This window comes from Littorina saxatilis, linkage group LG9, assembly GCF_037325665.1.
Source record: "Littorina saxatilis isolate snail1 linkage group LG9, US_GU_Lsax_2.0, whole genome shotgun sequence".
In the NCBI taxonomy this organism is placed as follows: Eukaryota; Metazoa; Mollusca; class Gastropoda; order Littorinimorpha; family Littorinidae; genus Littorina; species Littorina saxatilis.
In genome coordinates, this window is record NC_090253.1 from 5,764,892 (window position 1) to 5,792,078 (window position 27,187).

At 43.0% G+C, this 27,187-nt stretch overlaps 1 protein-coding gene across 4 annotated transcripts in view; it reads left to right on the plus strand.

Moving 5' to 3' along the window:
* Positions 1–27,187, plus strand: part of LOC138975141 (LIM/homeobox protein Lhx1-like) — a 166,104-nt gene that overhangs the window by 32,575 nt on the left and 106,342 nt on the right. For all 4 annotated transcript variants that reach the window (XM_070347800.1, XM_070347801.1, XM_070347799.1 and 1 more), the window contains exon 4: positions 12,504–13,234. In XM_070347800.1, coding sequence (XP_070203901.1) covers positions 12,504–13,234 — 731 coding nt within the window. The remainder of the gene's footprint in view (positions 1–12,503; positions 13,235–27,187) is intronic.

Genomic DNA, 27,187 nt, shown 5'->3' on the forward strand with positions numbered 1-27,187 from the left:
CTCTATCTATCTATCTCTCTCTCCCTCTCTCTCTCTCTCTCTCTCTCTCTCTCTCTCTCTCTCTCTCTCTCTCTCTCCAACCAACAGGCAAGGGAAAGGTCTTGGCGTCACAAACAGTGTATCGTGAGCTTTGCAGCCTGTGGGTAAAGCTGCTCCTTCCGTTTTGGGAGGCGGGTGGCGTGTTTGTTTTACCCATTTTCCGATGGCCCTATTTTGCCACCCCATTCACAAGCCGGCTACCCGGGCTTGCTCGGGTGTCTGTCAAGGTTAGGGTACCCAGGCAAAGTGCGATGTAACCACACAAGTACACCGGGAAACACAAACATTGTACAGTGAATACAGTGGTGGAGTTTGTCCAGAGATAATTCACTCGGGTCTTAATGTCGTTGTTCGTTTCCAGTTTAGTTTCATTTGTGTTGGTTTTCAATAGGTCGATTTTGTTGTGTCACTAAGTCAACGTGTGTTTTATAGTTCAGTCTCCCCATCGTTACCTTTGTAATCATGTCTTTTGGTTTTCTGCATTTCTTAAAAAAATTAAATCATTTCGGCGTATCTGCATTTCTTACAAAAACAATTATTATGATATATGGCGTATTTGTTGTTATAATGTCCTTGGAGTTTTACCGCATGGCTCTGTAACGACCGTTATTTGTAATTTCCAGAAACCTTGGCCTTGCACAAACATTTTTCATTAAATCTTCATTTTGTTATGCGCTTGATGTCTCGATTGCAAGTTTGATTTTATTGTTATGATGCAAAGTGTCGGTTACTAATGTTGCTAGCATGCCTAGATACGTTTCGTTGATATGTTTCGTTGATACGCTTCGTTGATACCCTTGTTTCCGTTGCTTAAAACAAAATGACAACACCAAAACATGGGCGTGTAGATGTGATTCCAAGTTGTTATACATGCAGCATGTTTCTGTTAGTGTTACCTCACAGTTTAAAACAACTTAGTTTGCAAGCGATAACTGTTTGTGCACAGCGAAGTGACCCACAACGCCAGAGCACAGCGTGACAGTCCCGTGTTTTACTTTCTGCTTGGTGCACGTGCCGCTTTGCGGCTGCCACCATCCCGGCATTGTCTTCACACACATACGTAACAACGCCTTACTCAATAGATTAGCCCGCGCGTGTGAAAAAATATCCTCGTTAAAATCCCTCAACAAAAAAAGTGTTTAGTGCATTAGGGTCTCGCTTCGTGTGATATCAGGAGCCGCGAGTCGGTGTGGTGCACTGTACCTTTGTATCAGTCGACAGCTGGTTTTGACACACAGTGAAGTCAAAGCGAACTTTTACATCTAGGGACTGTCATTTGAATCAAGCAAAAATTCTGTTTTGGGGAGATAATATGGGAGGAGAAATTGAAGCGATGCTGACACGACCCTGGGCACAAAACAGGCGCTGGTTTATTTTCACAAAATCATGACATTTTTCAACGAAAACAGTTGCCTGTGTTCTGTCACAGAATTATCTACAATGAATGATTTGATCTACACTGACAGAGAGACAAGAACAGAAGATGTACACAGTCTGTCTTTAAATATCAACAATCCCTTCCCTGAATTAGGTTATAGTTTGACATGGGATATGCTATCCTGCTTCGTTCAAAACAAATTTCCAATTGATCGTTGCAATTTGTGAAATGGCAACATTACACTTTTACTTTAGCGTAAAAACGAGTAACTTTGAAGTTTTATCTCTGCAGAACACTGGGAGTTCTGTAACATTATTTAACAAACGTTTACGGTAAGTCTGTTTTAGAAACAGGCAAGCTCCAGTACGAGCAGAAAACGCCAGGCAAATGTGAGAGAAATGTGAGAGAATGTCGTGACTTGACAAGAACCATCACATGACTCTTGACCAGACGTCTTCTGTTTGCCTCGCAGCACGTGCAAGTGGAATATTAAGTGGAAATATGCGAATGCGCACGCGCACGTGCATGAACACCGAAGGGGGAAGTCATCTTGACAGGATGTCGTGCTTGGCTGGAGAGTCATCTCGCGGTCTTCACAGTCTCGCGAGATTTGATGCTTGGCCATTGAAGATGGCGGAAAAATGAAAATATTTGTCTTGACAGAGGGGGAGAGGAAGTGGTGAATTTCTTGGACACTTTCAGCATCGCTTGTGAAGGAGAGACGCTGCTCTCTTGCCTCTGGCTGCTTGCTTGTGGTTTCTGCGTTCACTGTTTGGGGGGGTTTCGTTTTATATTCCCCGTTGTCCTTTTTAGAATGATGGCGCGTATGCCTGGAAACGTGTTTAGATTGCATTTTTGTATAATTATACACCTCTCTCGTCGATCGTTTCCGCGTCGAAATGAGATTCTATGGATGGCTGCTTTTGGTTCTTATTTGTTGTCAAAGTTATGCAAGTTTGCGTAGCATCTGCAAAAGGTTGTCAAGTCATGGAATTACTTTGCAAGACAAAACTGAAGAAAAAGAGAACAATAACAGAACAATATTTCAACGGGTTCTGTCTTGCAGTTGTACAAAAAAAGGACAGCAAATTTTCAGATGATAGAAATCAGATTATATTTAGGAGGATGAAGAACGAATATTCTTTGAAATAGCCAAGATCCTCGAGACGAAATAGAATTATTTCGTCATTTCTCAGAATGATAAAAACTTAACTATACAGTAACATCAAAAACTCAAAGAAATTAATTTTGTGGAATACATTTTTCCCACAAGAAAATAGCGTTTTTGTCAAGTTCTGAGTCCTGTTCATAAAGCCCTCAAGCTAAAGGGACGGGTGGGTTCCTCCATCCAGCAAGGGGTATGAGATAGAGGGGGTGGGTGGGGGGGGGGGGGTGGAGGGGTCGGGGACAATGGCGGACCATGTTGAACGAGAGAGCGGGAATTGTTGGGAATTGTTCGGCGGGAATTAGCGCCGGTTTGGGGGAGAGAGGGAGGCAGCTTCGTGGTGCTTGGGATTCGATTATACCTCCAATCTTATGACATTTGGTCGCGCGGTTTGCTCCTTATTCGATTTGCTTGCTGAGAATTCGCACCCAGGGTTTGTCTGTGGGAGCGTGGATGGCCCGGGGGTCTTTAACCAGCCTGCACTGCCTGTCTCCTGGCTCCCTCTGGTGGCGCACTGTCGGTCCTGTTGTGGAGAAGACAACTCTTTCTTCCTGTCGTTTACAGTGATGGTTGTGTGTAGTTCTAAATAATTGTTGTTCTTTTTGTTTTGTCTCAGTATTATTTGTATGTTGTGCCACGACACAGACCATTGTGTCCACGTTGTTGTGAATGTTTCATTTCAGTGACTATAATTCAAAGTTTCCATAGCTATTCTTTATTGTTGCCGTTTGTTCTTGTCCTGTTTACTGTTGAGTGAGCTTTCTTTAGCTTATCGGGATATGACATGTTGTTCACATTTTTGAAGGAAATCTTCTAATGATATTGTTGGTATTAAATGGCCATGGATTTCGGAAACTCTTGCTCTCACCTCTCTACATTTTATACGTCTGTTTTTCATCTTTCTTTTACGATCTTATTGTTTTGTTATCTTGTGTGGGGTTCAAACTTGTGTTGATATTCTTAAATTGTAACTAATTCCTGACTGTTTTGTTGTGCTTCGTGTTCGTGTGTGTTTGTTCTTCGTTGTAAGTTTTGTTTCTTGGTCGTTCTCTTATTCTTGAGCTCGTTCTTCTTTAGTAGTTATATTTACGTTGGTCCATGTTGTTCCAAGAAGTTTCGTCTTGAATAACAAAGAAAAAGAAAGATGCGTTTATTTGCACGTTTATCGCAGACACAACGCCTTGCGCTCGGAAGCGAGAGGTTGCGTGTTCGACTCTGGGTCAGGCCGCTATTTTCTCCCCCCTTTCCTAACCTAGGTGGTGGGTTCAAGTGCTAGTCTTTCGGATGAGACGAAACACCGAGGTCCCTTCGTGTACACTATATTGGGCGTGCACGTTAAAGATCCCACGATTGACAAAAGGGTCTTTCCTGGCAAAATTGTATAGGCATAGATAAAAATGTCCATCAAAATACCCGTGTGACTTGGAATAAAGGCCGTGAAAGGTAAAGTTTCGCCTAACAGGCTTGAGGTTTGCTGGTCGATGTGAATGCGTTATATATTGTGTGTAAAAAATGTTTGTTTGTCTGTCTGTCTGTAAAAAAATCCATTTCACACGGCAGAAATCAGTATGTAAAGCGCGCAGAGCACAGTTAATTGTGGTTCGCGCTATATAAGCTCACCATAATAAAAACATCATTTGTTTCGTGTGTTTTTCTTCTTCTTCTTTGTATTTCTTTTGTTGGAGGGGCTATTTGTGTGCCATGTATAGTCTTTTCTTTTCTTGGACTTGTACACGTCCTCTTGGTCTTTCCATTTGTCTTGTTCTCGAGTGTTGGCCATCACACTTCACCGTGCACCATGTCCCTTACCCTAGGGGCGCGAAACTCTCGTGTTTTCCTCTTCAACACCACAGCAGTTGTTACCTCCCCATGCCGTCCCCTCCCCTCTCTTTCTCCCCTGCCCCTCCCTGACCCCTCCCTCTCTCCTCCCCCCCACACCGGTGTGTCCCCCGCCCCCACTTGTCCCCCGATGTCCCCCTGCAGTGTCGCTAACTCAATCTATGGACCCACCCCGGGGGACGGACCCTGGGGCCAGGGATTCGGGGACTTCGCATCTGCTCCACCATTTTTTTTCAACAAGAAAATGCTTGCTACTGCTTCCCTTCGAAACCCTTTGAAACCCTTTGAGTGTCCCTGGTGCCCTGTTTTTGTTGAAGAGGAGGAGGTGTGGAGACACGAGGGGGAGGGGGAGGGGGGGGTGAGAGGAGGAGGAGAGGGTAGTTTGAAATGTATACATAGAAGAAATGTAGCTTTTTTATGGGGTGACACAATATTTTACATTGTGTTCTTTATATTTTAGGTTTTTTTTCTTCTTTTTTTTCTGTATATTGCAGAAAGTAGCTTTGGCTTGTTTTTCTTTTTCAGAAATAACCGTGTTTGCTTAGAATTCACTGCTCAGAAAACAGTGAGCATCATTATGGTCGAGCATATTTTTTTGCAAAGGGAAAAATAAGTTCAAGCAGGAGTATTTCTTGGAAATAACGAACTTGTCCTTTTATCTTGGCCAAGTGTACTGTTTATTTTCCACGATTATGGATCAAATGATAAGGTGAACTAAAGCCCAACCGATGTTGTGCAAAATATGTTTAAAAAGGACAGAAAATGGATTGTTTAATATAAAATGGATCATGCTGTGCGACGCTAGGTTTTAGAATGTTCCACTTTTGTGTCGGCTTACACAACAATTTAATTCAATTGCAAAATCGTGAAATATAAACAGATGTAATATTTGGATCCGTATGAAATGTTAATGCCTATATTTATATATGTGTGGATACTTAACAGATTATTCTTTTCTTGTTTGTGCATGATGGATATTTAAATGTGGACGTTTTTGATACAGATACACATGCAGAAAGGCACGTTTTAGCACGTTTTATTCAACAACAACAACAGCAGCAACAACAACATTATAAGATGTTTGGTGGCTTGTTGACAGACCAGCTTTTTTGTTGGTCCAAGGGGACCATATCGTCTTTTGTTTCATCTTTATCGACCAAGGCCGAAGGCCGCGGTTGATAAATACGAGACAAAAGGCGATATGCTCCCCGAGGACCAACAACAAAATGCTGGTCTGACAACAAGCCACCAAACATCGTTTTTGTCATCATTTTGGTTGTGCAACAAAATGCACAATAACCCACAGGGAGACGAATTTTTAGAATCCAACTCCGGGCCACAAAGCATCGTCACAGTAGTAGCACGAGATAACACGTCAAACTTGTATGTGACGTCAAACGTAGCTTGTTGACGCTTTTCTTCCAGTCTGAAAATGTACAGAGCTGCGATCATACCTGTGAGTTCAGTGAGCATATTTCTTTTCTTTTAAGTGTTTATGACTTTTCATTGTGGATTTTGCGATAACAGAGATAAGTTGCAAATTGACCATGAGTCGCCGCGGTAATTATCAACATTGATTGGGTCTTTGAGAGTGAATGCTTACAATCGTTGTCCTCGGAAACACAAATCCAAAGCCTCGATGGTTCCACACATCAAACAATCAGCCTGATTGGCTTTTACTTTGACAATCCACGTTTCACCTGAAAGCTCAAACCCATTCACCACCTCGAGTTATTGCATGGGGAACATGAGATTTATTTCCCTGGTGTTTGTGAATGAAAACTCGTGAAAATGATGACAATGGTTGATAACGGTAGCCTTCGCCTTCACCGAATTAACGTTCTATCTAACCTCTTTGGTTTTCTGTCTGCTTCCTTGTAAAAGTAAATTAAAAATACCGGCTTGTTTCCGGCGCCTTTCTCATATTCGAGGCCTGGGTAGAACGGACTCTTTGCACGCGCCATGGCAATAATTCTAAACCTGAAGACCAAATTGTTTTATTGACCTTTTCGTTGGTGTTATTTTATTTATTTTAAATCCCAGTCAGGTTAGATTGAAGAGCAAATGATTGGCTGTACTTTTCCTCTTGCTTTGTCTTTTTTCTCTCTTTTTTCCCCTATTTTTCTTTCTTCTTCTTCTTCTTCTTCTTCTTCTTCTTCTTCTTCTTCTTCTTCTTCTTCTTCTTCTTCTTCTTCTTCTTCTTCTTCTTCTTCTTCTTCTTCTTCTTCTTCTTCTTCTTCTTCTTCTTCTTATGTTGTTTGTTTGTTGTAAGTTAATTGTCAACACTATCTGAAACGTTGATTACCGTAATCAACCAATGTTGTTGTTGCTGTTGTTGTTGTTGAATAAAACGTGCTAAAATTGTATTTTGTACGTCAACACTAAAAAGAAGTCGAATTGAATGTTGACTCTCGCTCTCACTCGTGCTCGCTCTCCCTGTCTCAGTGTCTGTCCATCTGTCTGTCTGTCTGTCTGTCTGTCTACCTCTCTCTCTCTGTTTGTCTGTCTGCCTTTCTGCATGTCTATCTGTCTATGGTCTTTATCTGTCTGTCTGTCTGTCTGTCTGTCTGTCTCTCTCTGTCTCTGCCTGTCTGTCTGTCTGTCTGTCTGTCTGTCTCTGTCTCTCTCTGTCTCTGCCTGTCTGTCTGTCTGTCTCTGTCTATGTCTGTCTGTCTGTCTGTCTGTCTCTGTCTGTCTGTCTGTCTGTCTCTCTCTCTCTCTCTCTCTCTCTCACACACACACACACACACACACAGCGTTCGGAGTGGGACGCGCGAGCTCAGAATGAAATGCCTGTTATTCGGTAACGAAGTTAGCGGTCCCCGAGGTGGGATAGTGGCGGCGAATTCACTGTCCTATCAAGTGCAAATCGGGTTAGCTTTCATCCCGATTTGACAAATTAGGCCCAAATTATCATCTTTGCTTGGCCGCCAAGGCGAGTAATGACCCTGGGCGCTGGGGTAGTGAGGCGAAGACTGTCTGACAACCCGCCATGCCTAGTTGGTTGCTGCTCGCTTCATGCACTCTTCTCTCTGTCTTCTCTTGTCTTTTGACTTGTTTCTTGTGTCAGAGGATGTTTTATATACTCTTCTCTCTCTTTGTTTTCACGTCTTAAATGACTTGTTTCTTTCTTCATGTGTTAGATGATGCGTTACGCACTCCTGTCTTTCTCTCTTGTCTTGTTTGTTGCCTTGTTTCTCTGTAGGTGTTAGAATATGCTTTATACACTCTTCTATTTATTTTTTTGTCTTTTGAGGTTTTTGTTTCTATCTGTAGGTGTTAGATGGTGCTTTACATACTCCATTCTTTCTCTCTTGTCTCTGGGCTTGTTTATCTATGTATGTGTTAGATGGTGCTTTACATACTCCATTCTTTCTCCCTTGTCTCTGGACTTGTTTATTTATGTATGTGTTAGATGGTGCTTTACATACTCCATTCTTTCTCCCTTGTCTCTGGACTTGTTTATTTATGTATGTGTTAGATGGTGCTTTACATACTCCATTCTTTCTCCCTTGTCTCTGGACTTGTTTATTTATGTATGTGTTAGATGGTGCTTTACATACTCCATTCTTTCTCCCTTGTCTCTGGACTTGTTTATTTATGTAGGTGTTAGATGGTGCTTTACATACTCCATTCTTTCTCTCTTGTCTCTGGGCTTGTTTATCTATGTATGTGTTAGATGGTGCTTTACATACTCCATTCTTTCTCCCTTGTCTCTGGACTTGTTTATCTATGTATGTGTTAGATGGTGCTTTACATACTCCATTCTTTCTCCCTTGTCTCTGGACTTGTTTATCTATGTATGTGTTAGATGGTGCTTTACATACTCCATTCTTTCTCTCTTGTCTCTGGGCTTGTTTATCTATGTATGTGTTAGATGGTGCTTTACATACTCCATTCTTTCTCCCTTGTCTCTGGACTTGTTTATCTATGTATGTGTTAGATGGTGCTTTACATACTCCATTCTTTCTCTCTTGTCTCTGGACTTGTTTATCTATGTATGTGTTAGATGGTGCTTTACATACTCCATTCTTTCTCCCTTGTCTCTGGACTTGTTTATCTATGTATGTGTTAGATGGTGCTTTACATACTCCATTCTTTCTCTCTTGTCTCTGGACTTGTTTATCTATGTATGTGTTAGATGGTGCTTTACATACTCCATTCTTTCTCCCTTGTCTCTGGACTTGTTTATCTATGTAGGTGTTAGATGGTGCTTTACATACTCCATTCTTTCTCTCTTGTCTCTGGACTTGTTTATCTATGTATGTGTTAGATGCTTAATGAATTCTTCCTCTTCTCTCTTGTCTCTGGGCTTGTTTATCTATGTATGTGTTAGATGCTTAATGAATTCTTCCTCTTCTCTCTTGTCTCTGGGCTTGTTTATCTATGTATGTGTTAGATGCTTAATGAATTCTTCCTCTTCTCTCTTGTCTCTGGACTTGTTTATCAATGTATGTGTTAGATGCTTAATGAATTCTTCCTCTTCTCTCTTGTCTCTGGGCTTGTTTATCAATGTATGTGTTCGATGCTTAATGAATTCTTCCTCTTCTCTCTTGTCTCTGGGCTTGTTTATCAAGGTATGTGTTAGATGCTTAATGAATTCTTCCTCTTCTCTCTTGTCTCTGGGCTTGTTTATCTATGTATGTGTTAGATGCTTAATGAATTCTTCCTCTTCTCTCTTGTCTCTGGGCTTGTTTATCTATGTATGTGTTAGATGCTTAATGAATTCTTCCTCTTCTCTCTTGTCTCTGGGCTTGTTTATCTATGTATGTGTTAGATGCTTAATGAATTCTTCCTCTTCTCTCTTGTCTCTGGGCTTGTTTATCTATGTATGTGTTAGATGCTTAATGAATTCTTCCTCTTCTCTCTTGTCTCTGGGCTTGTTTATCTATGTATGTGTTAGATGCTTAATGAATTCTTCCTCTTCTCTCTTGTCTCTGGGCTTGTTTATCTATGTATGTGTTAGATGCTTAATGAATTCTTCCTCTTCTCTCTTGTCTCTGGGCTTGTTTATCTATGTATGTGTTAGATGCTTAATGAATTCTTCCTCTTCTCTCTTGTCTCTGGGCTTGTTTATCTATGTATGTGTTAGATGCTTAATGAATTCTTCCTCTTCTCTCTTGTCTTTCGATTGTTCACACTTTGTTTTGTATGTCTCTACGTGTTATAAGGGTCCTGATTTGACCTATATGGTCCGCTGGACCCAAAAAGCAACAACTAACTAACGTGTTATAAGATCCTTTATACACTCGTCTCTCTCATGCAATATTTTATGAGATGATAAAGCGTTATTGTATTTTATGCTATGTCGTTGGCAAGACAATGTTGCTCTTTTTTAAAAGTCGGCTTAGAACGAATAGCCCGCTGCGTGATAGTCACATTTGTCATTTCAGTCATACAGATCATTTTGTTGAGACTGATATAACAAATATTTATTGATCTATTTTGTCAATCAAGACAATTTGATTTTCCTCGGCATTTTATCTTTAATTCAAGTTTGTCTCAACCTTTTTTTTTGACCCCTCCCCTTCGTCCTACCTTGTTTGAATTGTCCCCTCCCCCTCATCTGTCTCCATTCCCCTCCCAGGTAGCCTACATGCAGACAGGAAGGGGGGTGGGGAGGAGTATCGATTTCCGTCACCAACCGGAGCGCCATCAGCCTCAAAGGGCAGCACGGAGGTTTACAGCTCCATACGTCAGGCGCGAGGATACAGGCTAGGTAAAAGTAGTGCGGCGGTCCGCCCCTTTCGCCCCCGTGGCTTTGTGTGTACGGGGCGGCCCCTGTCTCATCTTCTTACCTTGTCCGCCGCTACTGACCTTTGCCGGTCGGAGTGAAATTGATTGGTGCTGTCTTGTCCCTGGTTCCAGCCCCCGCACCCCGCTGTCCTTTGGTCTGTTCAACGTACATTTTCTTTACTCCGTGCTTTCACAAACAAAACGTCTTGCTGGTAAATGTGGATTGTGACAACGTTACAATAAATAAAAAAAATAGATGAATAAATAACAGAATACATAAATAAATAAATACAACAAATAAATGAATACGATTCCCCCGAAAGCGGCGTATGGCTTCCTAAATGGCGGGGTAAAAACGGTAATACACGTTAAAGCCGTGGGAGTTGGAGCCCATGAACGAAACAAACAAACAATGAATATGATGAATACATAAATAAATAGAGAAATGAGTAAACAGTCAATACAAACCAATTGCTGTTCATTTAAAAACTTGAACATATTTTTCAGTAGCACAGTTTTTACGGATATGTGGTTTAAAAAAATAAAAATAAGGTCTCAATAAAAAATTAAAACATCAATCGTTCAATCACTTAATAGACTACTGAATAACTAAGGGTGTTCATAAACCTTCCTGTTAAACATTCTAAAAATGAAAGAAAAACTATTCGGAAACATCATTTTATGTCCGACCGAGCTGAACATAGTGGGCCGCGGACCCACAATGCAACTTCCTCAATTTTTAAATGTAGTTTGCTTCACTTGACATTTATCAATTTGATATTGCTCAAGAAGATTTTATTGATCTTCTACATTGCTATGTTAAAATACTCCCCTGTATTGAGTATTGACGTTAGCTGTACCCACCGACCTAAAGCTTATTAATTTGTAGTAAACAAAGTCCAGTAAAATAGCTTGCAGAATTAGGTATCGGGACAAAGCTTACATCGCAAAAAATACAGTGGTGTCACAACTATGCAAATTGATATCCTTGTAAAGGAGCAATCGGGTACACTCACATACACAAATACTTTGCTTGGCAATGTTTGCCCTAGTCTGTAGTATGTGCAAGAAGAAAAGGAAAATAACGAAGAAAAAATGACAAAGAAACTGACACATACAAAACAATATTCACAACATACATATTACAAACAAGAGTGGAAAAAAAAATCCCAATTAGCAACCCAAAAAAATCCTTCAATGGAAGACAATTGGCTCCCACCTTGTCACACTCTGGCGAACACTAGCGACAGAGAACGGCACTTTGTCTCTCTCTGCACCCTGAGCATAGACAGTCGCGGGGTGCCAGCGTCCCCTGAAAGAGGTGGCAAGATGGCAAGCAGCTGGCGAGAGGTGGCAACGAGTGCTCCACACAACGAGGAAATTAATTTCGATACGGCTTTTCTTGTCACAACCATTCACATACCTTTCTCTCGGACTGTCTTCGGTCGGCGCTTGTCGAAGGCATTCAGAGATCTGTTCGCGTCTGGTGTTCCTTTGCCCGATGCCAAGAGGTGTCTTTTGTGCGTAGTAATTGAGACCATGGTGTCGGGGTTTTGTGCCCGTTTGCCACAGGAGGGCCTATGTACAGGGTTGGGAATACGCTGTATGATCTGTAGTAGAACACTCACATTTCTTTTGAAAAAGAGCACGGAAATGGGAGAAGAATAAAGTCAGCTACAAATCCACCGCTGGCACACTACATGTACGGATAATAGCGCTCCGGTGTGTGCACTTTTGACAAGGGAAGAAAAAAAAGCGACCCACACATACAAAAGAGAAAATCGACTGCACTAGCTTTCCGACATTGAAACCGCATTTGTTAACAGCGATTCGTTAGTACGCAATTGATCTTACAAGTGTTGGAGAAACAGTGAGCTGTGTTTCGAAAACAAGTTTTCCTTGCGTTCCCGAGTGTTTGTCCATAAGACACAATCAGGTTTTGTTTGTTTCTCATTTCTCTCTCCTTTAGTTTTTGTTCGTGTGTTCGCTTTTGTTGTTGTAGTGGCTGTGTTTGGAAATACTGGAAATAAATATGTTTGTATGCTCCACAAATATGTTTGTGTAGTCATTGTTTTGTCCATCATTGTTTATAGCAGTGGGATTAACTTACGACATAGCATTCTTGTGTTGAAATAATTTAAGCGACGACGACGAAAAAGACGACGACGACGACGATGATGATGATAATAATGATGATGATGATGGTGATGATAATCAGGATGATCATAATGATCATGATAATGGAGTAACTGGTACTGCTGCTGCTATTTAGAATCGCCATAAAAACAAAGCCAACAATAATTTCTGACAAACTGAAAGCTAACAAACAAACTATGTGTGTTTCAGGCTCGGGGTCAGACGCTGAGGACGACGGGGACCTGGACAGCGGGATCGACCTGCAGGGCAACGTGTCGGAGAAGGACTTCCCGCTAGACGGCGACAGCAGTTCACACGACTCCAAGGACCCCCTGCTGGCCCTCACCAACAACAACAACTCCTTCCTCAACAACAACACCAACGGCAAGCAATCCAACGCCCCCTACCCCTCTGGTGGTCAGGGAGGCGGAGCGGTCACCCCGCAGCACATGCTGTCCCAGCACGGCGTGGACAGTCCAGCCCCGGTCATCAAGGAGGAGCTGAGAGACCGACAGCTGGACAACGCCAGCCCGACCTCCATGGACTCTCCGTGCTCCGCGCTTGGGTCAGCAGACATGCCCGGAGACAGATCCTCAGCCAACGGTAACGGCGGGGGAAGTGTGGGTGGCGGAGGGGGTGGCAACGGCAACAACAGCGACGACAGCATGGCGGGCAGTCCCGACGCCAACACCAGTGGAGGAGGGACGTCTAACGCCAACACCAACACCAGCAGCTCGGGCGGCGTCAACAACAACAGTGGCGGCAATGGAGCGGCCGGGGGAACGTCCACGGTGGGCGCCAAGAGGCGAGGCCCCAGGACCACTATCAAGGCCAAGCAGCTGGAAACGCTCAAAGCTGCCTTCGCTGCCACGCCCAAACCCACACGTCACATCCGGGAACAGCTGGCTCAGGAGACAGGGCTCAACATGAGAGTGATCCAGGTAAGTCAACTTGATGTGTGTGTGTGTGTGTGTGTGTGTGTGTGTGTGTGTGTGTGTGTTTAGGGGGGTGTCTGTTTGTGTGTGTTTGTGTGTGGTGTGTGTGTGAGAGTGTGTGTGTGTGTGTGTACGTGTGTGTGTGCGCGCGCGTGTGTATGTGTGTGTGTGTGTGTGTGCGTGTGTGTGTGTGTGTGTGTGTGTGTGTGTGTGTGTGTGCGTGTGTGTGTGAAGGTCCTCGACCCTCTGAGTTGGTGGACTAGTTGGTTGTTTGTCTTGCTAACCGGTTGTGTGCCTGTCTGTAGTTTTCTTTGTGGGTTGGTTGATTGGTTGTGGATACGATTGGGTATCTACGTTGGTCCTGATTTGTCTTGGTTGTGGTTTGCGTTGCCTTTGTTTGTTCGTCTGATCGTAATTTATATTTTTCTGTTCGTCGGTTCCTTCGTTTGTATACTTGAATATTCTAGCGTGTATTGTTTCCTTCGTTCGTCAATCAAATACCTTCTTTGGATTTCATTTTGTGTTTGTTTTGTTGTACCTCTCATACCTCGGAACACCTGCTAGACTGAAAACAACCACCCTCATTTAAGGCATTCTCTATTTCATACATGTAATAACAATGTATATATACACACCTTATTGTATTTGTAGCAGATCTAACATATCGGTTTTGTGTGCGCGTTGTGTTCATATTTCTCTTTATGCGCTCAACTAACAAAAGGATCGATCAAGTCGAACAAAACATTAATCTATTGTAAACAAGGAAGAAAGTGAAGCGATAATGTTATTCTTTGTGACGAGATTGATCTTCGGACCCCGTATGGTCATGCTTGCTTTCTCAAAGTAAATATTATCAATACTGTACAACAAGGTTATCGCTTTTTCAGTTTGTGGACTAAACAGGACAAGAGATAGGAAATAAAAAGTGGACGGACATAGGGAGACGATCAGTTGTAACAGCATACAATGTTCAGTGGCATTATATCTGTCTCAAAGAAAACCAGTTGCTTACAAATTGAACACGGCGCATTTCTCTGCTTGGGCATGTCGCCGCTCATGTTCTCCATGACATCTTTTCATAAATCATTGACAGCTATTCTAAGGCAGAAGAAAAACAAACACAAAGAGCCTGCCAAAGCTCTGACAGAGAGAGAGAGAGAGAGAGAGAGAGAGAGAGAGAGAGAGAGAGAGAGAGAGAGAGAGAGACAGAGACAGAGAGAGAGACAGAGACAGAGACAGAGAGACAGAGAGAGCGAGACACAGAGAGATATAAATAGAGAGAGAGACGGAGAGATAGAAAGAGAGATCGAAAGAGAGACAGACAGAGACTTGTGGAAAGAGGCAACGCGAGAGAGGGCGAGTGGAGAGAGAAAGGAAAATGGGGATTACTATATGAAGGGAGACAGGATCAGCGGGATTACTATATAAACGCTGAAAGGCAGAGCCCGGGAGGAAAATGAAGAGTGACAAAGACACTATATGCGCCACAATCACCGCCCAGTAGGGTCCCTCCCCACCGCGCGTCAGTCGTAGCAACTAAAAACACGACAACAAAAACCTGAGAGAGAGAGAGAGAGAGAGAGAGAGAGAGAGAGAGAGAGAGAGAGAGAGAGAGAGAGAGAGAGAGAGAGAGAGAGAGAGAGAGAGAGAGAGAGAGAGAGGGGAGAGCAAGAGAGAGAGAGGGGTGAGAGCAAGAGAGAGAGAGAGCGAGAGGGGGGGAGAGCAAGAGAGAGAGTTTGTGTGTGTCAGAGAGAGACAGAGACACAGAGAGAAAGAGAGATAATGGCACAGAGAGAGAGACAGACAGACAGACAGAGACAGAGAGAGGGAAAGAAATAGAGAGTGTGTGTGACAAGCAGGCCCACCCTGTAAGGGGTAAGATAGAGCCCCTTTTTGTAGCGGAGGAAGCACCTTCAAATTGAATGTGTTCGCGAGTTAATCATACAGATCTTTGCTGCTCGCTCCCACACTACCACTACTCGACACCACCACCCAACAAAAGCTGAAAGCAGCTCCATCTTTTCGAGAGCTCAAGTAGCCGTTTGTTGTCGTTATGGACTTCTGATATGAGAACATAGTTACTGCTATTTTGTACCTCGCGCTTAGCATAACGTTTTGTGAAGAAAAGACGTAATAGTCAAATAACACCGTGAGAGTCTCTCAGACTCAGAAATTGTTAAACATTCTGAGAGGAGTTTTGTTTTAATACAGAGCCGTCATGATAATATTATATTTAGCTATGACAAGTCCATAAACTAATTGTTGTTATTTACGATCTTTGCGTAGGTTGAATTGTGAACCGTTCACATTTTTTTGCTGTTTATATATGTTGAGATCTTTGAGAACGATTGCTTCACTGGTGTCCCATGAGAACATTGCATGGTTAGAGAAATAATTATGTCAAGGAAATAGGATCGATGACTTGCAATGAGCGCGGCAAGACGGAAAGTCAACTTTGTGTCAAGAATTTACAGACAATTTGCTTTGAATCAGTCCAGCGCAATGCAAGATTCACGTTACATTTTGTCTATTCGCAGTTCAGGACTTTGGTAAACACATGAAGTTAAAAGCAGTTTCTTAAAAAAAAGAGAGAGAAAAGTAGAACATATTTCTTTAATGAAGGTTCTGTTTAGACCCAAAGAATCTTTCACTTGCTGTTTCATTTCCACCCACCCCCCTTTTCTTCCGCCACCCCTCCTCCACTCACATTCACACCCCGTCTTTCTGGAACAAGCCAGCAGCGGGGCAACAATGGCGACAAGGGAACACCAGGGGGCAGGAAGCAGCAAAGCCAGCCTCCACCCGCCCCGCTACAATGGCCACAAGAAGGGGCGTCGTCGTGTGTTCGCCGCTGTTCTTGTGGCGGGCGTTGTGGCGCAGAATAGAGGACAAGGGCTTCCTTCTCACCATCGCTTGTCCCTCGCTTTCCTCAGTCTTTGATATCATAACAAAATCGTTCTTCTTGTCCTCCCTACCTATACGGGTGGTAGACAAAACAGACCCACGACCATTCAAACGCGAGCTTTTGGAAGGCACTTGAGGGTGTGCGAGAGGACCTGAGCTCGAGGCGAAGGGAACTCTTCTGTCGACAGAGAGAATAAAAGTCTTGTTTGGTGTCGTCTGCTCCGTCTTGGTCGAGATCCGCTGGTTTTCTTCTTCTTGCCTCGGAGCAAAAATTGTTTTTTGTTGTCCTTCCCTTTTTACCTGTTCTTTTAAAACTCCTATGAAAAACTACGCTCTGTGCTGAGTGAATAGGTGTTGTGATAGCGAGTTTTGCGTGAGTGTGTGATGTTTGCATTTCTCAATAAAGTGTAAATGCCATTTTGTAGCATAGCAAAATCTTAACCCATAGAAAAATCACAGGCTCTTCACAAAATCCAATAGCGCTTTCATTTCTTTTTTCAACGAACAGCAGTTCTCAGTGGCTTTTGAAATGTATACCTTTCTAGGAAAAAAGAAAATAGAAAAAACCGTAGATTGTGAATGCCTGCTTATTTCTATCGACACGCCGGACAACTGGTTTTATCCAGTTTCGCTTCATTTTCCTCAAGAATTCTTCTCATTACTCTTCCTTCTTCTTCTCATTCATGCATTTATTCTCCGTCATCTTTATTTAAAAAGGCGTTTGTTTTGAGGACGTTACCGTATACATACAAAGCTTGCATTCAGAAAAACAAAAAAAACAAATAAAAACCAACCGATCAAACAAAATATAAACGATTCATTTTTATTGCAAAGAACGCAGCCATGATAACTTTAAAACACGCATCCCTCCAAAACAATACTTGAAGAGTTCCATCATTTGTTTAATAGTGCTTTTTTTGGTTTGAAATTCATTTTTTTGTTCTCTCTCACTCAATTTATCTTCAGAATAGTTTTAATTACGGCTTTGTATTTATGCAACTGAATAAAAAAACTGTTTAAACCAATGTACTCGCGCACACGACAATGGAAAACGACGACTGTAATTTCACCGTTATAGTGACTTGCACAAATAATTCCGATTTGAGTGTGTGTGTAGCTTGTAATTTGTCTACAAGTAGAATCCGTACATGCATTAAGGATACTACTAGTGCGTTTTTTTATTTGTATTTTGTTTGCACGGCCTTTCAAACAATGAAAATCTGCCATAGTGATTCCGTGTTTGTTTTTCTAATAAGTTCTTTTTAGTTCTGGTCAGAACAAAATGCATGACAAAGATTCAATACATAAACAACTTAAGAAAATGGAATCCGATTTTCACGGCGCGCTAAACGAGGGTTGGTAAACTTAAACAAGGGCGTATTTCTGCTTTGTTGAAGGATTCGCTAATATCAACACAATATTGTTTCAGCGCTAAATATTTCTTTTTTCTGCAGATGAAAAGAAACCAAATTAATTATTGTGTTCTGGTTTCTTTTGAAAAAACTGTATATATATACGATTTTCCCTGAGTTTACGATACTTTTCTTTTGATGCGAAGAGAGACATAAACCCAAACATTGCGTTCTCTCTATTTCGACCAACTGTATGATATTGCTACAGCGCCAGACATACATCAGGGATTTAGCGTGGTGCCAGAGAGAGTTTGCATTAATAAAGGAATCTGCAGGAGGCGCAGTGAGAAGCCCATTAAACACAGTGCTACCATGCTTCCATCTCCTCCTCTCAGACATCCCTCCGTCCGTTGGGGAGGGCCCCTAATTCCTCATTAATAGCCCCCCCCTCCCCAGCCCCCCCCCCCAGCTGTGTAAAAAGTGGAAACAAAATTTCCTGTATTTTTATGTTCTAAGGCGGCCCGCGCCGTTAAAGTTTGTTGTTCTTTTTGAGTGCGCAAACATTGTCCGATCTCTGTATATGTTTTTTGTATATATGGTTTTTGTTTTTGTTCGCGCATATCCTTTTCGACCGTTTTTTTTGTGTGTGTACGTTTGGGGTTGTTTGTGTGTTGCGTCATTTATTCATTTATTTATTTATTTGTTTATTTATTTATTTATTTGTTTATTTGTTTGTTTGTTTGTTTGTTTATTTATCTGTTCATCTATTCATTTATTTATTTATTTAATTGGTTATTTATTTGTTTGTTCTTCTTTTATTTATTGATTTCGTTACCTATCAATTAATTAATTAATTAACATGTTTCTTTTCTCGTGTGTTTATTTAAACAAGGAGCAATGGTGAAAATACGTATCACCATCTCAACGTGGAATTGAGTAAAGTCCTAATTTTGGAGGGAAAAAGATCTATAAACAAAAATACTGTATAACAACAGAAATAATATGTGAGCTACTCGTTTTATGTTCTGTATAAGGCAAACAAACAAGCAGACTTCCTCAAAATGTATATTGCACTTTTCCTTTCTGGGAAGCTAAAGAAGGAAAGATGAATTGAGACATACTGAAATCCGGTTAGCTTGTTGTGTATAACTTTAATTCAATTGCCATATCGCGACACGTATATATTTTTGTTGTATGGGTAAAGGGTGTACTCAAGCATGTATTAACTGATTATTTACAGTTCAACAAATCAAAAGTTAACACGATGAATAAAATTGAGTTTCTTTATTGAATTTATTTGACTCTAGCTAGGATGTTTTCGTTTGGGCGAAAGATAACACTTTATGGACGTAACATTTTTATTTTTTACGTAACATTGTCTCGTTCTTGTATTGGTCTTTCCGTTCATAGAGTTCCTTCCCCTTTTTGCGTGTTTCCCCTCTATTTTCTTTCAAACCTTGTTCGTTCCGTGTTGCCTCTGCTTTTTGTTGTCTTTTGTGTTCTTGTTTTTCCTGATGAAGCTTCCATAAGCGAAAATTCGTACCGTCTTGTCTCGTTCTTGTATTGGTGAGTACAGTATTCCTTTGTTTTTCAACTTTGTTCATCTTACCACAGTCACTTCGCTGTTTAGATTTTTATTTTTATTTTTATTTTATTTTTTTTAATTTTATTTGCCAAGCACATCATTGTGGGGCTTTTAGTCAATAACATGCATCCGTCTACAATGTATCATCATTAATATTTTTTACATTATTTTTCGAAAACACAAACACAAATCTACCGCTTCTCCCACCCCCTCCTATCCCTCTCCTCCTTCCCAAACGTCTTTGCTGTTATTTCCTCTCTCCTTCATCGCCGTGTTCGTTACGGGAGGTACGCTCGCAGTCTTTGATCCTCATGACGTTTATTGGAGGAGGAAAATTTGAGCAAATGGTGCTGCCTGATTGGACCTGAAGGTTTATCGTAGATCGCGATCAGAAAAGGCTCGGTGCGCATTGCACTCACTGAAAGATATGAGGGGTTCAGAAGATTGTTGAACAATAAATATAAAAACACTGGAGGGGGGAGGAGGGGGAGGAGGGGTGGGGTCTAAAAGAATTATAAAGCTAAAAAATGTTTTTCGGTCAAGAAAATATGTTGAAAGTCGTGGAAGCTATCTGTTGCCGTTAAATAATGAATAAATAATAATATAAAAAATAAATGAGGAGTTAAAAAAAAGTCCAAGCAACAACGCAGTGTGTGTGTGTGTGTGTGTGTGTGTGTGTGTGTGTGTGTGTGTGTGTGTGTGTGTGTTTGTGTGTGTGTGTGTGTGTTTGTGTGTGTGTGTACGTGTGTGTGTGACAGAGAGAGAGCGGAAGAAGGAGATATTACGAGGGGTATTCAATAAAAATAAGTTTTACTCCATGCAATGATTATGCTCATTCATATTTGTTATATGATTCATATGTTCGTACGGTATCACTCTTTTTCAATATTTCATTTGCATAATATATTCCTCTCTTTTTGTGAATTTCGATACGTCTTCCCTTGCGCTGCAAGTGCAACAGGCATGATCGTGTTATAGAAACAACTCAATCTTCCAAGATCTTTGCAGAAATTAATATTCAACAGCAGTAAAAAATAAAGCAATCTTTTCACAGCACTTTTTATTCCTTGCTCGGCATTGCACCGCGTTCGTCTTGTTCTCGAAAAAGTGACATCCGCTTAAAATGAAGAATACGTTATCACTGGAAGATGTAATTACAACCCGTTTGTTGGACGGACATAAAACTTTCTCATCTATATTCGTCGCTTTTGTGCCGACAGGGAAGTTTTGATGAAGTGAATTAGTGATGTTTTGTGTTCTTATCGGCGATCTCATTCCGCGTTGTGTGTGTTTTTGAGAATCCATCAATCGCGATGTCAGGTCTCGCAGCGGGGTGACGACAATAACTTTCTGTGTCACCGACCCTCAATGCAGCCTTAGAAAGATCATTGTGCCCCTCATCACCGTTAAGTGGACCAAGGTAAGGATGAGGCAAATGAGGTATTGTTGTGACACGGCCATAAAGAGTAACGAGGGGAGATAATAAAAGTATGAGTGTGATGATCGAGAAAGCACCAGCTCTGTTGTGAAACAATGGCATCATCATACGCTTCGTTACGCCAGAGAGATTAGTCTTTTGTCAACGTCACTTTATGCAATGAATGTTTCCTGTGGGGTTCCGAGTTATCGGCACACTTAACGTTAGTTATACTGCTCATTTTCGAGTTGTATAATTTTGCCTGAAAAATTCGTTTTCGATACCAAATGTGACATATCGAAGTCAAACTGGTTTTGATGTGACAGCCGAATTTATAGGTTTTTTCCATGTACAAAATGATATTGTACTTTTTTTTGCTTTGATAATTATGTCCGAAAAGAATGTGTATATATCTAATCAAACATATCATAATCAGATTTCGTTTCATCTGACTGTAGAAAATATGAATTTACACCCAAAAGATTTGTTTTCTGCTTAAAATGGTTAGGAATGAGAAATGTTTTTTTTTATTACAAATATTCTGTGTCTTCATCAACCTCTCTTTTGATTTGACGGTAGTAATTATGTAGGATTAATACAAAAATAGTTGTACCCTTTAGTTATTCTGATTGGTAACTTTGTTTTCCATACTTAATTCAAGTGTGTCAGAATCGAACACTCTTTGATCTGACAGTCGTAGTTATATGTTTGCAAGACAATAAATACATTTTGTCAGAACAAAGTTCGCTACGGACAGGTCCTATAACACCCGGTTTTTTTTCTCTCCGCCGTGCGTATTTGTGTTAAGATTAGTTGTTTTTGTGTGGTAATTATCGTGACCTATCTTCACCCTCCTCCCCCATCAACCACCCAACACTGGCTCCACTCCCCCATCAACCACTCAACACTGGCTCCACTCCCCCAATCAACCACCCAACACTGGCTCCACTACCCCTCTCGTATTGTCTTGGCGAGCCCCCCCCCCCCCCCCCTCTCCCCTTCTGTCCCCCCAGCATTTTGTCACCTCCCTGTTTGAAGAGAGACTGGCGGGCGTGATGTTTCTCCCAAAACTGCCAGCATTTTCTCCCTTGTCAGGAAATGAGTGGAATTGGTCGGCGCTTCTCCTAACCCCCCGGCACCCGCCCGCCATTTCCTCTGCCCCGCCGCCATCTTGCCTCGCAGCTTATGTCTCGGCACGACTCTCGTCGGCGAGACTTTGGCGAGATGTGGGTGCCGAGTTGTTTGACGCAACATGGTCACGAGTCTGGGTGTTTGTCTTACGGTTGTTTTTGGGTGGGGTTGGGTGTGATTGGGTGTGATTGGGTGGGGTTGGGTGTGATTGGGTGTGAGGGGTGGAAGGGACTCAGAATGAAACATCAACAATATGTTGGATGTACTGACACAAGATCTGTCCTGTTTGGGCTGACTTGGGTACGTAACCCGTGTTCACATCACGACAAATCTGAGTTGTGAGAGCATTGATGAATACTGCCTTTAGTTCGTTGGATTGGTTTCAATTGCAATGTTCAGATATATTCACATACTCTTGCAGAAGTCTGTCAACCGGCTCTGTTCAAAGACATGTTTATAGGGTGATCCATGAACAGTGTTTTTTTGGTTCTTCCTCTCAAATTAACGTTGGCATCTGTATGTTTTTGTTTTGTAGTTTAAATTTGAATTTTTCGACAACTAGCATAAGTGACAATGGTGGTTATTGCTCTGAACTATGATGCCTTGTCTAGACAATTCTAGTCGCACACAGAAGCAAAACAAGGAATAAATACGCCGTAAATCGCACAGATCCATTTTGTATTCCCATTCAGATTATATTTTCTAGAAGTGCCCGAGAAACGGTCGATGCCAGTGCTGTAAATAATAAAAAAAGGCTAACATTCAAAAAACAAAAACAAAAAACCCAGCTATCCCAGGAACACGTGCAAGTACACCGGACACCGCTGACACGTCCTGGGAGCTGGCATCTGCACGAGTTGTCTTCCTTGGAGACAGTTATCTCCCTTGCCAACACGAAAGTTATGCACGCACGTCCAACCCGTGCACGCGTCCCCGAGTCGATCGGCATTCATGGACCATCTTGGCTAGTCCTGCCCGGACGGTTTGATGAGATGCGAGACGGGTTCGGGCGATTTGGGCAAGCGGCGGGGGCTTGCCGGGCTTGTGATGGAAATCCTGCCCTGAATACTTGAGCGGAGTGAAATCGGCGGTTTTTGTATTGGCCCTGAGAAGAGCCGTTATGTGTATGCTGCATGGTCTATGTGTATGCTGCATGGTCTATGTGTATGCTGCATGGTCTATGTGTATGCTGCATGGTCTATGTGTATGCTGCATGGTACCATGGTCTATGTGTATGCTGCATGGTCTATGTGTATGCTGTCTGCCAACAATCTGCGAAGTAAAGTTCGACTAGAAGTTGCACAAAACTTGCCAGACTTGCCTTCCGTATATTTTATCGATTGAGTTAGGTACTACAATCTGCATAATTGTGACCTAAGTACAAATGAATCCACAAACTTAAAGTTGCCTGACAAAGATAATTATAGCGATTATCCAACTTGAAACGTGTTCATAAAGCCAGGTACGAACATGCATGCATATATCACACACACACACACAGACACAGAGACACACAGAGAAACTCATACACACACACACACACCACCACCACCACAACCACCACAACCACCGGACAAGTCCAAGCAAAGACAAGGCGACCGTCCCCCGAGAGGGATGTGCTGCTTCTTGCGGCTAATGATAACCAAACACTGTCCGCGCTGTGCACGTGCCCGCGCGTGCTAACGTGTCCCCAGCAGCTGCCCCGACGAGTCAGATGACAGCTAATTGTGACAATTAATCACCGCCCTGTCCGCTGTCCCGTTAGCTGAAGTGAGGGCGAGAGTGTTGGGCGAGGAGTGGGTTTCACGTGCTGTTGTAACTGTCGCAGTCAGACAATTGTGTGTGTGTGTGTGTGTGTGTGTGTTGGGGGGGTTAAGGGGGAGTGTGTGTGTGGGGGGAGGGGGTTAAGGGGGAGTGTGTGTGTGGGGGGAGGGGGTTAAGGGTGTGTGTGTGTGTGGGGGAGGGGGTTAAGGGTGTGTGTGTGTGGGGGGGGGGGGGTTAAGGGGGAGTGTGTGTGTGTGGGGGGAGGGGGTTAAGGGTGTGTGTGTGGGGGGGGGGTTAAGGGGGAGTGTGTGTGTGTGTGTGTGTTCGTTTGTGTGTGTGTGTGTGTGTGTGTGTGTGTGTGTGTGTGTGTGTCTCTGTGTGTGTGTGTGTGTGTGAAAGACAGACAGACAGACAGACAGACAGATAGACATACAGACAGACAAACAGACAGACAGACAGACAGAAGCATAGAGAGACGTAGAGAGAGGCAGAGATATGGAGCGTTTACGCAGTCTTGATGAACCGATTGTTGCCAAGCAAAAACATTAACTCTTCATCAAAAAACAGTTTTCTTATGTTTTTGCCATTTTGTGTCAGCCCAAACTTGAAAGAGGTTAAAAGAAAAAGACATTGGAAAAATCTGTGGATGATAAAAAGGGCAAAAAGCAGCCAGCTAGGCTTTTATCCCCCGAAGAGAGTCAATCGGGCGTGTCGAACATGCACAAACTTTTACATGGACGCGCATGCATACACATCAGAGGGTCTGGGGAGGCCGTCGACAGCGCATCAAACTGTGGGGGTCTCTGCGATTATTGCGGAAGCCGGCTATTCCAGCCATGCAGAGGTTTTTTTCTGCCGTCAAGAATATATCTTTCTTTCGTTTGTGCCTTGTTTTCTTTTTGTTGGCGTTTTTCTTGTGGTTTCTTTTCCGCCTCCCTCTTCTGTCCGTCTGCCTGTCTGTTTGTTTGTCTGTGTCTGTCTGTATCTGTCTATCTAGCTGTCTCTCTCTCTCTGTCTCTCTCTTTCTCTGTCTCTGTCTCTGTCTTTCTCTCTCTCTCTCTCTCCTCTCCTCTCTCTCTCTCTCTCTCTCTCTCTCTCTCTCTCTCGCTCTCTCTCTCGTGAAGATACCGATCAAATGATTCTGCAATCCAGAATCTGTCTTTTTTTCTTGTGACTGTAGAGTTCAAACATTCGATGGCTTTGCTCCAGAGCTATTCCTTTCATACAGCTGTCGCTCTAATTGTTCTGCCGTCTTTTTGATTGTAATCAGCTTCAGTTTTAGACGGTCTCCCAAAAACTACGGCCATACAATTGGTAAAAGAAAAAAAAAATTAAAAAAGCAACCATATATACGTACGTTGTCGATGCCCAGTCTTGTGAAGATGACGATATTTTTTTGAAGTGTGGGACGCGGGGAGAGAGTAAAAGACGTTTATTACGCCTCTACTCTTTCTTTCGCTCATTTTCCTCTCCGCTGACTTTGCGTCGCTCGTATGTTACGCACCGTTTGCACACAGCTTTAGCGCTGTAAAACCTAAACTGTTTTGAAGCTGGCCTTTGAGTGAGACCAGACCTCTCATCCCTCGCCCCCCCCCCCCCCCTTCGTTTTCCTAGTCTGCTATTTTCAAAGGATTGGTAACGGTAGGAGGTAAACATAGATGTGTATTATGGCTTGCTTATTTTGTCTGTTTGGTTCGTATTTACTCGTACATTTGTTGTTGAGGGAGAGAGAGAGAAGCGGGTAGGAGGGGGGGGGAGAGAGAGAGAGAGAGAGAGAGAGAGAGGGAGAGAGAGAGAGAGAGGGAGAGAGAGAGAGAGAGAGGGAGATAGGGGAGGAGAGAGAGAAGGATGAGAGAGAGCGAAGCATGGGAGAGACTGAGAGATGGGGGAGGGACAGAGAGAGAGAGAGTGATGGAGGGAGGGCGAAGAAGAGGAAAAAAAGACTCGAAGAGAGAGACAGAGAGAGAGAGAGAGAGAGAGAGAGAGAGAGAGAGAGAGAGAGAGAGAGAGAGAGGGAGAGAGGGAGAGAGAGGGAGATAGAGAAAGAGAAAGAGCGGGAGAAACAAAGAGACAGCAAGAGAGTGAGGGATGTAGACAGGCTGACGTTGGCCGTCAAGATGGAGGGAGGGCAGCAGTCAGGTAACGGACAGCAGGGTAGAGACTGGATCTCCCCGGCCAGCATCAGATCGCCACACACAACGCCCTCCCTCCCTCCTCCTCCACCTCTTCTTCTTCTTTGGTTTTTAGCTCCCATTGCATTTGCTTCCACTAGTTGTGCTTGATTCAGCATCACCATGCTTTCTTTCTATGCACTTAGAGAATATCTTTACGCCTGGGAGGTATTTTCATGGTGCTTGTTCATGTCGTGATAGAGGATGGTTTTTCAGGAAGTCAAAATTCGCGTCTGAGAACGTCTTTGATCCTATGTAAATCATCTATTTCTTTTGTTGCCCATAACAACAACAACAACAACAACAACAACAACAACAACAACAACAACAACAAATCAAAATAAATCAAATCAAAGGCTCCGATAATGAGTTCGCTTTCACTTGCTATAACTGTACACAAGACGTGTTCTTTACAACGCCTTGGAACAGCAGCCACTAGCTTTCCTCGTCCAGCTTTTTCAAAGATTGGCTTTTATTCTCTCGCTCCTAGACGCTCGCCACAAGTTGCAGCAGGACGTCTAGATCACGTGGGGTCATTCCAGGTCGAAGACATAAACTTGTAAGTCAGGGGCAGATTACCGCTCTACCACCAAGGGCGAACACAATCGTCTGCTTCTCCTCCTGAGTTTATCGCTACAGTTCCATCAGCACTTTTTACACTTCTCCGCTTCCTGTTGGGTCCCGGAGAGTGCAGCGTGTACAGCCTCGTTCTGGACGCTTGGCTTTGAGTGTGGAAGACGTACAATGTACGCTGCCTGCAATCAGCACGAACCAAAGAAGAAAAGGAAAAACATGTGACAGGGGTTTGAGCCGTAAATTAGGTGGGAAAGACAAGGGGTGTGAGATGTAAGCGCGGAAGGGCAATGGGATATTGTTGTACGCCTGGCTGGGACTGCTTTATGTATAGGTGTCCTTGAGGACCGTGTGTGATACCTCGGGATGGCTGTCGTAGGCAGTGGCGGTGACACGGTGCGTGGGGAGCGTGTTCGATGAAACGTACATTGTGCAGGACATGCTAAGCTTGAGGTTTTTGTTCTTTCTGGATTAGATAGTGTATAGATGCCCTGGAAAGTAAGGTTCTTGTCGTCGTTGTCCATTCTGATGGTAGTCTTCGCTTCGTTAACGTCTCAGCCTTATCGGTAGCGGGTTTGTGCCGGTTGCATCCACAGACTTTCCCTTTGTTTGCGCTGTCCTATGTACATGTACCTTGTAAATGAACCTTTACCCATAGACCCCTCTCCAGTGCTCGATGCTAACATGTGTTTTGTCAAAGTCATTTAGTCTGTCATAGGTCGTCGTTTTTGGTCATCAGCACCTGTCCACCCCACCTTATACCCCCCACACCTGGTACCCAGGTACCCAGGGTAACCCACACCCCGGGGGCCTCATTTCAAATCCTCCATGTTCCCAGGGTTCCCCTGCCCTCCCTGCTCTGTGATTGGCTGATGGTGTGTAAGGTCAGGGGGCAGGACGGGAAGGGGGCCAGGGGAGACAAGCAGACCTTGTTTCGACACGTCCTCGTGACGTGAGGGCGGGGGGATTTATCGGAGGCGGGGGCAAGGATTTGTAGGCTTGTGTTTCGCCGCGGAGGCCGCTCTGAGGTGATGTATTCCTCCGCTTGCCTTGTGTGTGTCC